This window comes from Limulus polyphemus, unplaced genomic scaffold (assembly GCF_000517525.1).
Source record: "Limulus polyphemus unplaced genomic scaffold, Limulus_polyphemus-2.1.2 Scaffold451, whole genome shotgun sequence".
NCBI classification, from domain to species: domain Eukaryota; kingdom Metazoa; phylum Arthropoda; class Merostomata; order Xiphosura; family Limulidae; genus Limulus; species Limulus polyphemus.
In genome coordinates this window covers 85,910-101,345 of record NW_013666061.1, presented here as the reverse complement: position 1 = coordinate 101,345, position 15,436 = coordinate 85,910, and the positions used below count along the sequence as shown (strand labels likewise).

The following is a 15,436-nucleotide window of genomic DNA, read 5'->3' as shown; positions in this document are numbered from 1 at the left end:
ATATAAACATTTATTTCAAACCTCAATAAATTATTGGAGCCATCCTCATTCACCAATTGACCCATATTGTTCTTCTGAGCCTGGCTAGGTGAAAAATTTACATTAGAGCAAATAATTATAATGTTTGTGTGATATAACCCAAGAAACAAAGCAGGAAAATTGATTGCTGTTCAACAAGTAATTCATTTTACATGCACCCAACTAAAATGTTCTTCATCTGTTACATGTATAGTCATATCAAACACTAGAACAAAGAATAAAAACGTAAATTTAAATATTTAAAAAAAGGCTTCTGTTTTATGGATTTTATAAAATATATACAGTAATGGAAATAACTTTGGAAACATTGGTGAAAATTGCTGTAGCGTTGGAGAAAGATTCACTTCATATATTAGAAGCTTAAAAGCTTAATTAGATGTGAAGGCTTACAATAGACTGAACCATAATGACAGCATATAGATATGTAACTGCATACGTCAGTGTTTTATTTGTAAGTCCTTTGATACCTCTAGAGCAGGATGACTGATCAACATGCAGTGATAGAATTTATTGATGAAAATGCATGGAATGTTCCTGTAGCATGTCTAGAACTGGGCAATTTAATCAATATAATTAATTACCCATGAGCAGTGATTGAATAGTGTCACATAAACTGATTGATATTACAATTTAGATAGATTAATCAAAATTAGTTATTCTGATTAATACTGTTTTCAAATATTCCAACAATCGATTAATAGATTGTCAGATAAATAAAAATTAGTGTTTCTGATTATTCCAACAATCAATCAAAATTCTGATTATATTAATTGTCATGAAAATAGTTAAATAATCAAAATTATTACCACTAATGATTGTTCCAACTAGCTGAGTAATTGAAATATTGCTATTATCTTTCTTTATTGTTAAGTGCAAAACTACATAATGGGGTATCTGTACTCTGCCCATTTTTAGCCTTATAGGCTGTTATTGTTGGTTTTTACTTCAATTTTTTCAGCTTTCATGATTTGGGGTGGAGGGGGGGGCAGCTCATGACTTTAGGTTCTTTGGTTTGATTCCTACTGTCACCAAACTTGCTTGCCCTGTCTTTATTGTGGAAAACGTATAAAGGCTGTCTACCACTGTCACTAATTTCAAATTGCTAACTAGAGGGAAAGCAACTGTTTGGCAGCAAAAATCTTTTTACTGTATATATCATGGTTTGAGGAACACCGTACTAATCAATTAGCAAGTATCACTAATTACTTAACCCTAAGCATGTCACGTGGTTGAACTTGAACTACACTATCAGTGTATGTCCAAATTTGTTCAGGTATGAACTCTGGGTGAGCTAGGGCAGGGGTTCTAGTGTTCCAACAGTCTTGTTTCCTCTTCTGGTAGGTTTGCACAATGTTGATCATTTGTTTAGATTCATTATCTTGATATCCCTGGCTAATTAGGTACATTCTTAATGGAATGCTATAGTATATTAAGATCTGTATGTAGTTATCTGTTGGTAGTGCATTATAAATGTTTACCAACTCTCGAACACTGTTGAAGATGTTACTCCAAAGTTGCATAAATTCACTCCTAAGTTAAGTTTCTTTGTAGTAGTTGTATTTAGGTAGTAGTAATGTCTACAATTATCTTCTTATTTTGAATATGCTGCCATTGATTACTGTAAAACAACCCAAACTTAGACTCGCTAGTAAACATTGTCAGTTCTGTTCATCCCACTATTTCATTTCTGCTACTGATAAAATCATCAAACACATTCAGATTTTCATCTGCAATAAAGGTAAGGCATTAATGCAAATTACCACATTCACCCATTGAAAGTCTGCACAGAACTTTACTGTAAATTCCTTCTTTCTGACAGTCATTATTGGAGAAAACTAAACACTTTTCAAAGTCTGTATGATTCCATCCTGCAACATCCACTGTATTTCATTGCTTCTAACCTCTCTAGTGCTCCAAGGAAATTGACATAGTGGTTGCTTTATTGAAAATGCACCACCCTTGTCTATTGTTGCTGAGTCACTGTTGTTTGACCCATTTGGTCACATGGTCCCACAAACACATTGGCATAATCACTCAACAAGCTACTAAGTTACTTTTCCTGTGATGGGTCAAGATTACCATACTATGTTATTAACCAATGCCATCAGGTATGTTGGTAGCTATTTATTTGCTTTTAGTCACAGTATAAAAGACACAACCTAGCATTAATAACGTCTACTATGATTACGTTACTCATGACCATTCTAGCATCCAGTAGAATAACCAATCATCCATAATTACAAAGCAACACAAGGATTTCATCCCATATCAGGCAGATCACTGCCCAAACTAATACTACCTGCTTTCTTCAAAAGAAACAGTTTATTCCATGCATAGTTTTATAATCAAATTATATAGTACCAATGCATTAGACTTTGTCTGGATTAAGCCACGGAACATTACTTGTACAGATGAAGGTACTGTTATTTATTTCACTACATATACTTGTGCAATCCACTATTTCTGAGCTCAATTTGGATTGGATGACGTTCCCATGTAACATCATCTCACAAGTTGCACAGGCAAAACTGACAAACAAAATCCACAGTACGCTAATCCCAATGACACAGATTCCAAATCTAAGATTTCAGACAACTACTTTCATTTTAATGGTGACACATCCTAAACTAACTTGAAAGTTTACTTTTCTTCTAATATCTAGTTTACCATCATTTGCCATAATGAAGTTGGTATTCACAGGCTTCAGTGATAGTCTCACTCAGAGAGTTTGAAAGACTGAGATTTCTGTTAAGTTTCTTAATGCTCTTGTGTCTACTAGGAACTCAAACACTTTCCATTACATATAGGCACATGTGAAACTCCATCCAGTCCTGATAGAGCTGGCCAAACCATTAAACTCTTTGGTGCAAGCTGTCCATTGTGCTCTCTAAGCAAGTGACCAAGCCTGATTTGTTCTTCACCAGTTTTCTGGACCATTTTCTTGTCGCTGGTCGTCCTGGATCTACTGATCTGATGTACAGGTTTAATATCCTTGCCTACTCTGCAGATGTGCAAAATGCTGACATTATGAGTTGGTGTGCATATGCTGAGCCATTGGCTTGAGCAAATAGCTCTGCCTTTTTTGCTGTGTTGCAAAGTATAGGCAGTTCCTTTGACAGTACCTAAATAGTCTAGATACTTCACTCTTCCCATCCTGGAGGATGTCCAGGCAGAGACATGGACTGTAGTGTGTATGTGTGGAATGTATCCTTTGGGCAGACCTTACAGTTGCATGTAATCTTGTATTGTCATATACTCCATGGGTAGACCTTGATGCAGTGTATATCATGTAGGTGTACCATGCTGCAGCATATGCCTTAGGAAGACATGCTTAGCCCTGTCCACTCCTCACTGGAAAACAGTGTGGTTGCCTTCCATTATCCTCCTGTGGAGGTAGATGGTTGTTAACTTTCCAACTGGTTTCAGCCTGTGGTGATGTAGGTAACTAAGTTGCACTATAAAATGGTGGAATTGTTATAACAACTGCCACTGCAGAATTCTTTCTCTCTTATGGCTGGTTTGAAGTGACTATCTCAAAGCATGTTGCAACAGATCTGGCTTCTGTGAAAGAGATGATGATCCTCACACCATGGAACTGTCATATAAGCTCGTTGGAAAGTCTCTCAATAAAATTATCAATCAGGATGTCTTTCCAATCTGCAGAGGTAATTGCCAGGTATGCCTTCCCATGTAATTAGCACATATTATCTGCACAGGCTGCTGGTCTTTTGGTGCTGATCTTCTTCTGAGCCTTGAACCTGGCCCAATGGAATACTCATTTCTCAACTGGGGCAAACCAACAATGCAGCTCATAAATGATAATTTACTAGTCGTCTTGCTGCTCCTCATCCAAGTGTTCAACAGCACTGAGAGCCAGACTGTCTAAGCTCAGAAACAGACATCATACAGTTTGTTCCTGAGTCCATCTATTTCAGGTAGTCACTGCCTGAAATATTTCAGGAACTGATCCAGGTTCTTTCTTGCTCTCTCCTTGAACATCAGAGGAGTGATCTGTTAGGCATTGCTCACAGGGTCCTGTGTGCTGGGCCAAAGCTGCTCTTCCTCTCATAATCCCAATAGATGCTAGGAGATGCCATCGAAGTCACTCACAGAGATTATGACACCCTGGTCAGTCCCTGTTTTAGGGCTACAGGGTGATGGACTACTTTTCGTTACCCCAGGTGTTACAAGCCGCTGTAAGTATGACAGGAAATGTTTTTGTCCAGAAAAATACGTTGCTCCATAGGTTACAATCTTCACCTGTGAGTGCCAGTTGTTTCACCTGTTAGGGAGACAACTCTGAATGGTGTAAATCTTCCAACTGTGATACTTGCAGCCTCTTTCCTCAGGTTACCAATGGTCTTGACTAAAGCTGACTGACAACAGCCTGGAAATTCGATAGATATCTTCCAACACAGTCTGGAACTCACCAGGTGCCAGTATTTTCAAGTGCACCTTTGTTGTCCATGCTTTCCTTTTACCCAGATTTATCCTCAGGGGTACTGTCTACTTGAGTGATCTGGGTTTACAAGAAGTGAGCAAGTCGCCTGGATGCAATAGCTGTAGGCTGACCAATGCCATGGAAATTTTCAACATAGGCAAAAGTCCTATATCAAGGAGAAGACTTTCTTAGAATTCCCTACAACTATCTCTCTCTACTGGTAAACTCTACATCTATGGCATGAGCACTTTTGTGTCCAGAAAATGCAATTCTTCTCATGAAAAGTGTTCCTTAAAACTTTTTTATATTTGAGAGATCAAACAAAGGCTAGTGCACACATTTTCCTTTCAGAAACACTACAATAAATCCTAATGATATGACCCCAAAATTTCTCCTTCCTATCTACTGGTGGTATTATGTAAAATAATTTTTCTTTCAAGTGTCAGATAGGCAAACCCTTAAATAACAGCAGATAAGAGGAGTGTTCTTTAGTAGATGACTTTACTGAGTTTCTTAAAGTGTAAGATAATGAGTCTTAACAAATGTAAATAAATGAACAGTCTTTATTATCACAAATAAACATAAATTACGGTGTGAATACTTGCACAGATGTAATTATAGTCAATTCTACTGGAGTGTGTTTAGTTCCACAGTTGAAATAAACACCTTGGTAATCGAATATGATCATTTCTCCATGTTCTCTTAGTAGAACTGGCTAATGAAAGCATGTCTGAGTTCAACAGATAAACATGCTTTCTGTGTTCAGTTGATAGCATCACTAATATTTGCTCTCTTACAGTATTCATCAGCTTTTACATTAAGTCAGCATCAATCTGGCCAGCAAAGGATGTTACAGTGCTAATCCATTCAAACCTGATGCTTTAATTATTATAATAACCTCCTGTGCAGAATAAACATTATCTACTGTAGATAAAGCAACTAGTACAAGGTAATGTTAGAGAATTCCTGGATCACGTGTTGCCAACATTACAGCATAAATCTAAACAACCAAAAAATATTTTAAAATATATAACTAAAACAGGTAGAAATAATATGACCTGTTGTTTCCATATATATTTCCACTACTGTATATAACAAATCAAAAGTGCAAAAATAATAATAAAGTGGACAAAATGTATTTCAGAATGTCAGCAAGTGGGTGGTCTACTCGTCGAAGTGCAGCTTCCAAACAGTGTCACACCACCTCTTTGTGTGATTCTAACTCAAGATCAGGCCATGCAAAAGGAGCAAGAAAAAACAAAAAGATTCTTTTATGAGTATGGGTAAGAATCAAAATTAATTACATTAATTTGTTAATTATAATGTACTTGTGTTCTTATATTAATGGTTCTGGGGTAACTGCAGAATATTTCATTGAACAGCTGATTGGTTACCTATATCCAAAGAAACTGAAGTATTTTAAATTTAAAACTTTCATGAAAATCCCAATTATACAGAAGCAAAATAACTTTGATGGGCCTACAATGAACTCTGTTTACACATTCAATTTTCACTCAGTGTATCAATGAATGAATTCAGTGAAAATAAGTATTAGAAGAGTTATGGAAACTGAAGTGTTGACTGTCAAAATGTTTCATTTTGACTGTGATTTATATATTATGAAAGTATATTCTAATGGTACGAATATTTGAGTTACTGTGACTTTAAAGTTTGATCATGATGTTAATAATACAAAGGATGAATATGGTATATTAAAATGAGTTTGGAGCCTCACTACGTCTGGTCTTGCCCTATCTGATGACAATTGGTCTTGACAATAATACTGTAGCATAGTTTCCACTGCAAAAGGTATTGTAAGGCTGTCATATCCAAAGAGAACCAATCCTTCAATCTTTCCATCTAACATACAAAGATGACAATTTCCTAGTACCTGTTTCAACAGTCCAATCATACATAACTTCAATAAGTACTGCATTCACTGATTAAAGAGGTATTTCTTTGTATGAAATGGCATGAATACTCATTTAATTCTCCAATTGCTTGAGGTATGCTCAGATTGAACAGATATGTCATGGATGTAACTTGAATACATGTTACTTGTGTTGCTTTTGCAGATGGAGATCCTTCTTGATTATGTTGCATACTGTTAATTGAAGAATGTAGACAGTTTTGCCGATGATCTCTATTTTATGGATTCTCACTTATTACTTTGCTTGTGATGGCTGGGATACAACTTGTTGCAGGTCTCTTTCTGGATGATCCTGATGTCCCACATTGATCTATATTTTTTTTTGTTTTCCAATGCCATTAAATATATTAAGAGATATCACTATCTTTGAAATCTGAAGTCCCTAATATGAACACATCTGAGTGTATGAATATTTTGTACTAGAATGGGCTGTTATATACCATTCTCCTAAGCAATTGGTTTTGAGTGGCATCACACTATGTATGCACTGCTAAACAGTGTCGAAATATTGTACTGATATGTGTTCGAATTAGATTTTATATTGGCTGTGGTTATCATGTGACATGCTGATTTGCATATTGAAAATCGTTTTATTATAACATACTCAACCCTTTGTACATGACAAAGAATAAATATGCTCCACGTTGGCACTTTACCAGATAATATGTAGGTGTTAGACCCATGTTGAGCCACAATTTGTTTGCTTATTAACACAGTGTTAGCTCAGTGACTATATCCAATATGATGCCAACAGTGTTCCAACGTTTAATACTAATTATGTAGTTTGATAAATATTTATGGAATACTGCCACATGATAAAACGTAAATAAAATATTACCCGGTATTTTTTGTCTGTGCTTGTTTTAAGTACCATGCAAAGTTACTTTGAGAACTACTCTTGCGAGACTGAATACTGGGACTTGACCATACTTATTACAATGCACACACAGCTCCAGAGTTCAGGGAATAATTAAATTTGTGATATTGCATGGATTTGAACCAAGCTCATCAGCCCTGAAATCCAGAGCTGTACTTCAGGACTATCCTGCACCCACTGTGAAGATAAAATGCAAAATCATCGTGACCTTTGACTCGTACTTTATCTGCTACTATAAATGACCAGTGACTTCCATTCCATCTGTTACTTTAGCATAGCAAAACTTACACATATGTTATCAGTTTGTAGTAGTACAAACTCATTAGCTTAAAAACTCGCACATTTATGTTTGTTGACAAAGAAATTGCAGTGGCGAAGAACAGTGACATCTACAATAAACTATAACTGAAAATTATTGAATAATTACATTCTAGTTAATATATTAGAACTGCTAAGTGGTATACATTAATGACCACATTATTTCTCACATTTCAAACTCCGGCAGCCATTGTCTAACTTCTGTTATTTTTGTCTTATACTCAAATGTCATTTGATAAGATGAAAGCATTTTAATAATAATAATAAGAAGAAGAAGAAGAACAGAGGAAATAAGGTGTTTGGGTGCCTCATGAACTCTCCGATGATCATCGTTTCCAACATGTGAACATTGGTTTGTCTCTTCTTGCGTGTAATGCGCGTGAACCATTTTTGTACAGAATTGTCACTGGTGATGAAAAATGGATTCTCTATGCGAATATTTAACGCCAAAAACAGTGGCTCATTCATAGACAAAAACCACTTCGAACCCCCAAATCTGGACCCCATCCACAGAAAGTAATTCATTTCAAACTCCTCAATTCACAGCGAACTGTCAGTGCAGAGATCTATAGTCAGCAACTGGAACGTTTAGATCAAGCCATTCTTCAGAAATGCCCTTCACTCGTAATCGGAAAGGTGTTCTTCTTCTCCACGACAATACACGCCCAGATGTGGCACCTTTGACGCAACACAAGATTATGGAGTTTGGTTGGGAAGTTCTCCCCACCCGCCAGATTCTCCAGATATGGCACCATCTTTTTCGTTCGCTGCAACACCATCTTAATGAGAAAACGTATGCAAATGTGGAAGGTGTTAAAAAAGACATCGACATGTTTTTTGCTTCAAAGCAAAGTGATTTCTTTAATCAGGATATTAACAACTTGATTGTAAGATGTAAAGCATCACCGATAATAGTGGAGAATATTTCATTTAATAATTGTTTTGTTTTGACATATAAATTGTTCGGGTTTTTTCATCTAAAAAAGCGATATTAATTTCTTGACGACGTAATACAATATTTGAAAATTTTGAGTTAAGTACAGAAAATCATATGTGATCATTTGTTATGAAACTGTTAGTTAGCTTGTTCTGACATCTTTCTCTATATCTATCTTTCTCTCACACACAGTAGTACAATTGTACATGCACACACATATTATTCATTAAGCGTTCATCTTACCTATTATACAGATGTACAAACACAAGGATGGTTGGGAAAAGCTAAAGTCAAGGAAAGATGAAGAGAAAATTAGAGAAAATAGGAGCTAAAACTAGTAACCTAATGGATATATATATCCTCTAGTGCCGAAACCCTCACTAGCCAAGACAGTGGAAATAACAATGTAGACACTAAATCTCTGGCTGCTGATAGCCGTCAACCTCATATTATTAAACCGAGCCCTTACCCTCAAATAGAAAGTGACAAAACAGAACTGCAAACCAAGATTGTGAAAACAATCATCTGGAGACTACAATTTTAGACCATCAATTTCATCAAATTGAATTGAGCTCCCACCAAAAAGAAATCAACTATTGCAATGGCAGTGAAGATACTTTACTTTTTACTTGTGGACATGGACACAAGTGTCTGATGAAATGAGAGATTTTGTTTTTGTATTAGATATTACCTCTTGCCAGTACATGGATGTGGATTTCAGTGTTTCTACAAAATCTATTCTGTATCACAAGTATAAATGTCAATGCGCAAAGACTTATTTATCATGAGCAGTGATAAAGCTTAAAAGAGACTGATTTTGCTATTTGATACTCATCATCTAAGGGAAACATATTCTGCATTACATGCAAATTGTTTTCAATAGCAATGGAAACTTTGCTAGCAACAACTAGTTGCTCTGACTGGAAACATGCTGCAAGGGCATTGGTTGGCACGAAACAAGCTTACTGTATCAATGTTGCGCCACCAAAGTTGTTATTCATAAAACCAAAAGTGGATGAATTACCAAGACTTTAACAGAGCAGATGGAGTTTAGACAAAAATTGCTGGCACTAAATACTAGAGCATATTTTATCAGTCAGAGAGCTAGCATTCAGAAAAACCGATTATGTAGTTGGCTCAGTGCATAATGGAAATTATTTAGGAACACTAGATTGGATTGGATTTTTGTCTGTACCTCTGATGGCTTTATTGGCGAAACCATGGTCGTAATATATGATGTATTTGTGAAACGTACAATTGTCTTGTTTTTCCTCAATTGTGTAATTATGGAGTATACGTACACTTCGAGAGCTCTGCACCATATATTTTCAAACAAAATCTAATAAAATGTATCGTAGGTCGTGCTCATATGATTATCAATACTGTGATTATCAGTGATTATCAATACTGTGATTATCAGTGATTATCAATACTGTGCTTATCAGTGATTACCAATACTGTGATTATCAATACTGTGATTATCAGTGATTACCAATACTGTGATTATCAGTGATTACCAATACTGTGATTATCAGTGATTACCAATACTGTGATTATCAGTGATTATCAATACTGTGATTATCAGTGATTACCAATACTGTGATTATCAGTGATTACCAATACTGTGATTATCAGTGATTATCAATACTGTGATTATCAGTGATTATCAATACAGTGATTATCAGTGATTACCAATACTGTGATTATCAGTGATTATCAATACTGTGATTATCAGTGATTATCAATACTGAGATCAATATTTAAAAATACTTATTTTCCAACATGGTTTGTTAAGCTTACTATGGAGAAAATGGTGAAACGACTTTCTAGTCCTAGAGTTACGAATTTAAACGTTCTAAAATGCTAATGTTTATAGCTCTAACTTACACTGGTTATTCGCTATATTTACACCAAGAAGAAACAAAAAAACAGTCAAATGATTTCCTGATCGAGACTGGATCGGAAATTATAAGCATGTGACACATAAGAGGGGCAGGTACTCGGGCGACCTCTTTCTTTCACAGGTTACTTTTTCATGATGATTTTTTTTTGTAATATACACTTTTTTCGGTTTTACTCGCTATATGTTAATTTCTTGGCTAATGTCCACTAATGTTTTGATTATTATACTCTTTGTGTGATTGCGCATATAGCCTTGTATTCGCTTTAAGGTTCCATATTGTACTCATTTGCATAGAAATTAATGCTATTATAACATAATTAAATGTTTGTTTTTCATCATATTTTTCCTTAACCATTCACCCAAGTTTGTTAAGAGTCTGCCTGACAAGAAAGGGGTATTTGAATACTTGTGTAAGAATGTCGTATTTGTTGATCGTAGAACTCAGTAAGTCTATTTGTGTTTCTACTACGTTTTGTCACACTTGGCAGGCATAATCTATAACTGATCTTATATATGTCTTAGAAATTATCATGTTTTTTGTTGCCAGTCAGGATCAGCAGATAGCTTGTACTTTGCCAAATTTTTGTTTTGATGGTATTTATATGTTGTGCTAATTTTGTGTCATTAAAAAGTCCTAGACGTTGCTTCCTAGAGAAAAGTCCCGTCTTGCTATAGGTATGGTTTTGATTCTACTTATTTTGATAGATATGGTAAATAGTGTTTTGGGTGCATTTATTTTATTTCTCCATTCGTTGAAAAAAAAAAACAACTTCTATTTATTTAGCAGAGATTTTACCTTGTATGCGGCTGTTTATAGATTTGGAAAACTTTTCCAGATGGCAACCTCGTCTACTAATTCAAAGAAGATATGATTTGACTTGAACATAGATTTTGTGTGGTTTGTTGCCGACTCGTGAGTGATCCACAATAGGAAGAGAGGGGGAAAGGATAAAAAAGGAAAACACAAAAATGCTCAAAATTCAAATATTCTTAAATATTGCTCAAGAACTGCAACATTGTAGTGTCTAAAATAATTGGAAATGCAAAGATGTTGGTAAGAATGAAAGTGACTCTTCTAATTAGAAAAAAGTGAGCTACCTTGAACAATCAGCAAACTCTTACTGAGCTTTTTGATCATGTATAATACCTTATATTGATTTCCCTAGTTTTTCCTGATCGGTGGGTCAGATTCGCCTTTGAAGAATTGTCTGCCTACATAAACAGGAAATCGTAAATAGTACTTTCAATGAAACAGTCATCTTTAAGAATTCTAAGTAAATGTAAATTTCAAAAGAAGTATGTATGTATGTCTTCTCATAGCAAAGTCACATCAGGTTATCTGTTGTGTCCACAGATTGGGAATCGAACCCCCGATTCTAGCGTTGTAAATCCGAAGACTTACCGCTATTCCACCGGGGGACATCAAAAGAAACTGGAAATAATTGCAAAACAATCGAGTTTTAAGTGCCATGATTTAATACTGCAATGGAATATAATGATTTACAGTGAAATCATAATTCTTGCGGATTTTCTTCAAGTTGTTCTATAGATACTCTACAGGATTTATTTCATTACTCTGTATATCTAACTTAACAGAACTTTGAATAGTGGGAGATGAGTTATTTGTTATAAATTAAAAACTTATAGTGAACTGAAATACGTTACATAACTTGAGAACGTGCACCTGGATCTGGCTTGTTGAAAACAATATGCAAGAGTTGCTAACCAAAGGACGAATTGATGCTTATGTAGATGTTACATTGCCCTACCTCATATTATCAGATAGTAAATGAATCATTTCACACAACTTCAGAAGGATGTTAATCTTCCAGCACATCATCAACGAGTGGTTTCAAATATGCATTCTACCATAATATTTCCTTTCTCTTTCGTGAAGCAGAAGACTGGATCTTGATTTGAATTATGTGGCAGCGAGCTAACAAAAATCCTTTAAACATCACTAATTATTTGACTAGTAAATAGGAATGATACTATTTAATATAAAATAAACAAGTAAGTAATAAAAATATTATTAAAATATATTAAAATAAAAAATTATAAAAAAATAGATGTGAAACAAAGCGATGTCAGTAAGATATAATACAATATGAATTATTGTAAAACAGCTCTCAATGAAGATACATGAAACACATCCAAGTTTTTTCGCAAAGGAGTACTTTTGAAATAATAACCCTTTAATTTGCCATAAACTTTACAGGCAAATTTAACTTCTTTTATAAGAAATGTCACAAACGGAAAACTTCTGATATTAAATCAAGTGTTAAATACATCACAGGATAAGTTGAATCACGGTTGTTTTATACGGTATATTGTGTAATAATATAGCGAAGAGACGTTCTTCCTAGAATATTGGACTAGTATCGAAGTTTGCAGTACACGTACTAATGTGAAATGGTAAAATTTCTAGCATGCTGAAGGAATGAGGTCAGGAAAGGTGTTATATACAACACATAAGGAAGATTGTATTTTGCTTTTACTTTGTGGCGTTTCCAGATCTGGTTCGATTTGACTGTGCCTGACCATCGTGCTCATTTTGTGAGTTCGTAACATATTGATAAATAGTATTGCTCTTTCTTTCTGTAAAATAGAGTGACTTGTACAAGTGATTTAGATGTTAAATGAATACAAATATCGTTGTTTTATACAAAAATGGGCGGTGTCTGTTTAAAGAATATTGGTTTTTATAGAACGAAACACTGAATTCAGACTTGATGAAGTGGAAAAAAATATTGACAAATATTATGTATCCTCTGATCTACCTGTAAAACCAAAAGCAAATGAAATGTATCTCTAAAAGGCTTCAAATCAGACGCAACAAACATGGATTTTCACTTTGATCAATATACGTGGAAACTAAAAGAATCGAATTTGCACAATATTAAAAGGTATGAAGATAATGTTTGAAAAAGGTATCATCATATTCGAACAAAAGGTTTTGATAAAATGCTCTTCGGCTTTTCGTAAAAATGTATACTGCTTGATAAAGGAAAATAAAATAACTCTTGCCGAGTACTATTTGTGCGAAATTTATAACAAACCAAACCAAATCATTAATTCCATAGAGAAAAGTGTGGCCTTGGAAATTACGTTTAGAAAAAAATGCCATAAAGATCCAAGAGATGGTGAGAACTTGAAAATCTCACCGTTCCTTTTTCTAGAGGAAATAATAAATAGAGTCAACTTCGAAAGTGAGATAAAACCAGTTACTGTGGAAAAAAAGAAAGAAATTTTCAGACAGGTCAGAAATCACTTGCCCAAACTGTTGTGGAAATGGACTTCATCTGTTTAATTACACCATTGAAAGTATTGGGATAAAAAGTCCAACAAATGAAAATATGAATGTGATAAAGTACACTTCAAAATGAGCAGAGTGTTCATGTCCAAGGACAGGGAAATGTTACCATGTTCTTGGAGTGTAAATGGCAACTTATATTCATTTACCCATTAAGACAACATACAGCCTTTCTCAAATGAGGAAGAAGGAAAGGAGGAAGAAAGAAACCAAACGAAAGGACTATGATTATTTTGTGGATCCTGCTCCTGATTCTTTTATGTCATTTATGAAAAGTTGCAGTATCTTGCAAGGCAGTATACCCGTAATGTCTGAGTTCAGTGACAGTGAAGATGGTGATGACAAATTGCCAAGTAAAAATACAGAACACGAAGATCAAAGATGAAACCATTAAAACCGCACATACTTTTTTACTTTCTGTTACATCTACACCAATTCATAAACACGTAGTATCACCTCCATGGCTATCTACTGATGTGTTTGTCTTGACTGGTCAAATGTCTTAAAAAATAAAAGTATTTGTCCCACAGATTGGCTTGGAGGTGAGATCATAGAAGACACAATAACTTCATTCACAATAGTTTTCAACCTGTATTACAGTACTGTGCAGCAAACAAGTTCATCAATTATAACGTAGTACTTATTCCATTGAATACAGATGCTTTAGGCCCCGGATCCGATTGTATTCTTGCTGTAGCAGTTATCCATGAGAAAGATATATTCGTTTTTACCTCCATGCACAACAGGACTCATAAAAATATTAGCTTGCATTTACACATCAGTCGAAGAGGAATTTAGGTTGGAAGACTGGAATGTGACTGCTGTAGCAAATATCCCTCAACAAAGTAACAATTATGACTGCGGTATATACGTTATAATTATTGCATGCTCTGTTGTTGGCAACTTTCCCCTGAGAGCCATAAACAGCGTACTTGCAAGATGTCTTCTATTGTTCTCAAATACATACCCAAATAGAGGAAAAGATCAGGACTTAAAAGAGAAATTATTTAGAGATATGATGAAACCGTTTTGTTTTATGAAAAGGCTTTGTCTACGTGCAAAATCTCAGTGAACGAGAAATATACTGATGGTATTCTAAATAGGCTGGAATCTGCATTAAATCAAGACAACAACTGGACAATGTGCAATGCAACTAAATATGTGGGATATTCTCAGTACAAGTATACCCAGTTTCTCTGTGTTGGCTGCAGATGTTGGTTTGATCAACAATGTTTGATATCTGTTGATAATGCCTACACTTTCCAGATGGCTTACTATAAATGCCAAAACTATAGGCATAAAATATAGAGGAAATCAATATTTACTTATTCTTATTACTTGTAAAAAATATGAAAATTATTATTAGAATAAAAAATGTCTTATTTCAACTTTTTTTAAATTTACATATTGAACTAAATACTGATGAATCAAACTTATGGACCATATGATGATATCTTTTTCAATTTTTTCTATTACAAATATATATGTTCAGTTACATGTTCAAATCAACCTGAAGCGTTTTTGAAAAACATTATGGACAAATAAAGAAGAACTGGTGATTTAGAATACAGAAAGTTTGTAGCTTACCACTAACGGGCTCGGCATGGCCAGGTGGTTAGGACGCTCGACTCGCAATCTGCGGGTCGCGGGTTCGCATCCCCATCCCTCCAAACATGCT

At 34.9% G+C, this 15,436-nt stretch overlaps 1 protein-coding gene across 1 annotated transcript in view; it reads left to right on the top strand.

Moving 5' to 3' along the window:
* LOC106458365 (protein angel homolog 2-like) overlaps positions 1-15,436 on the top strand; it is a 68,253-nt gene that overhangs the window by 17,074 nt on the left and 35,743 nt on the right. Inside the window, exon 2 of the mRNA XM_013917872.2 lies at positions 5,625-5,763. Within this exon, the coding sequence (XP_013773326.1) occupies positions 5,754-5,763 (10 nt within the window). The 5' untranslated portion in view covers positions 5,625-5,753. The remainder of the gene's footprint in view (positions 1-5,624; positions 5,764-15,436) is intronic.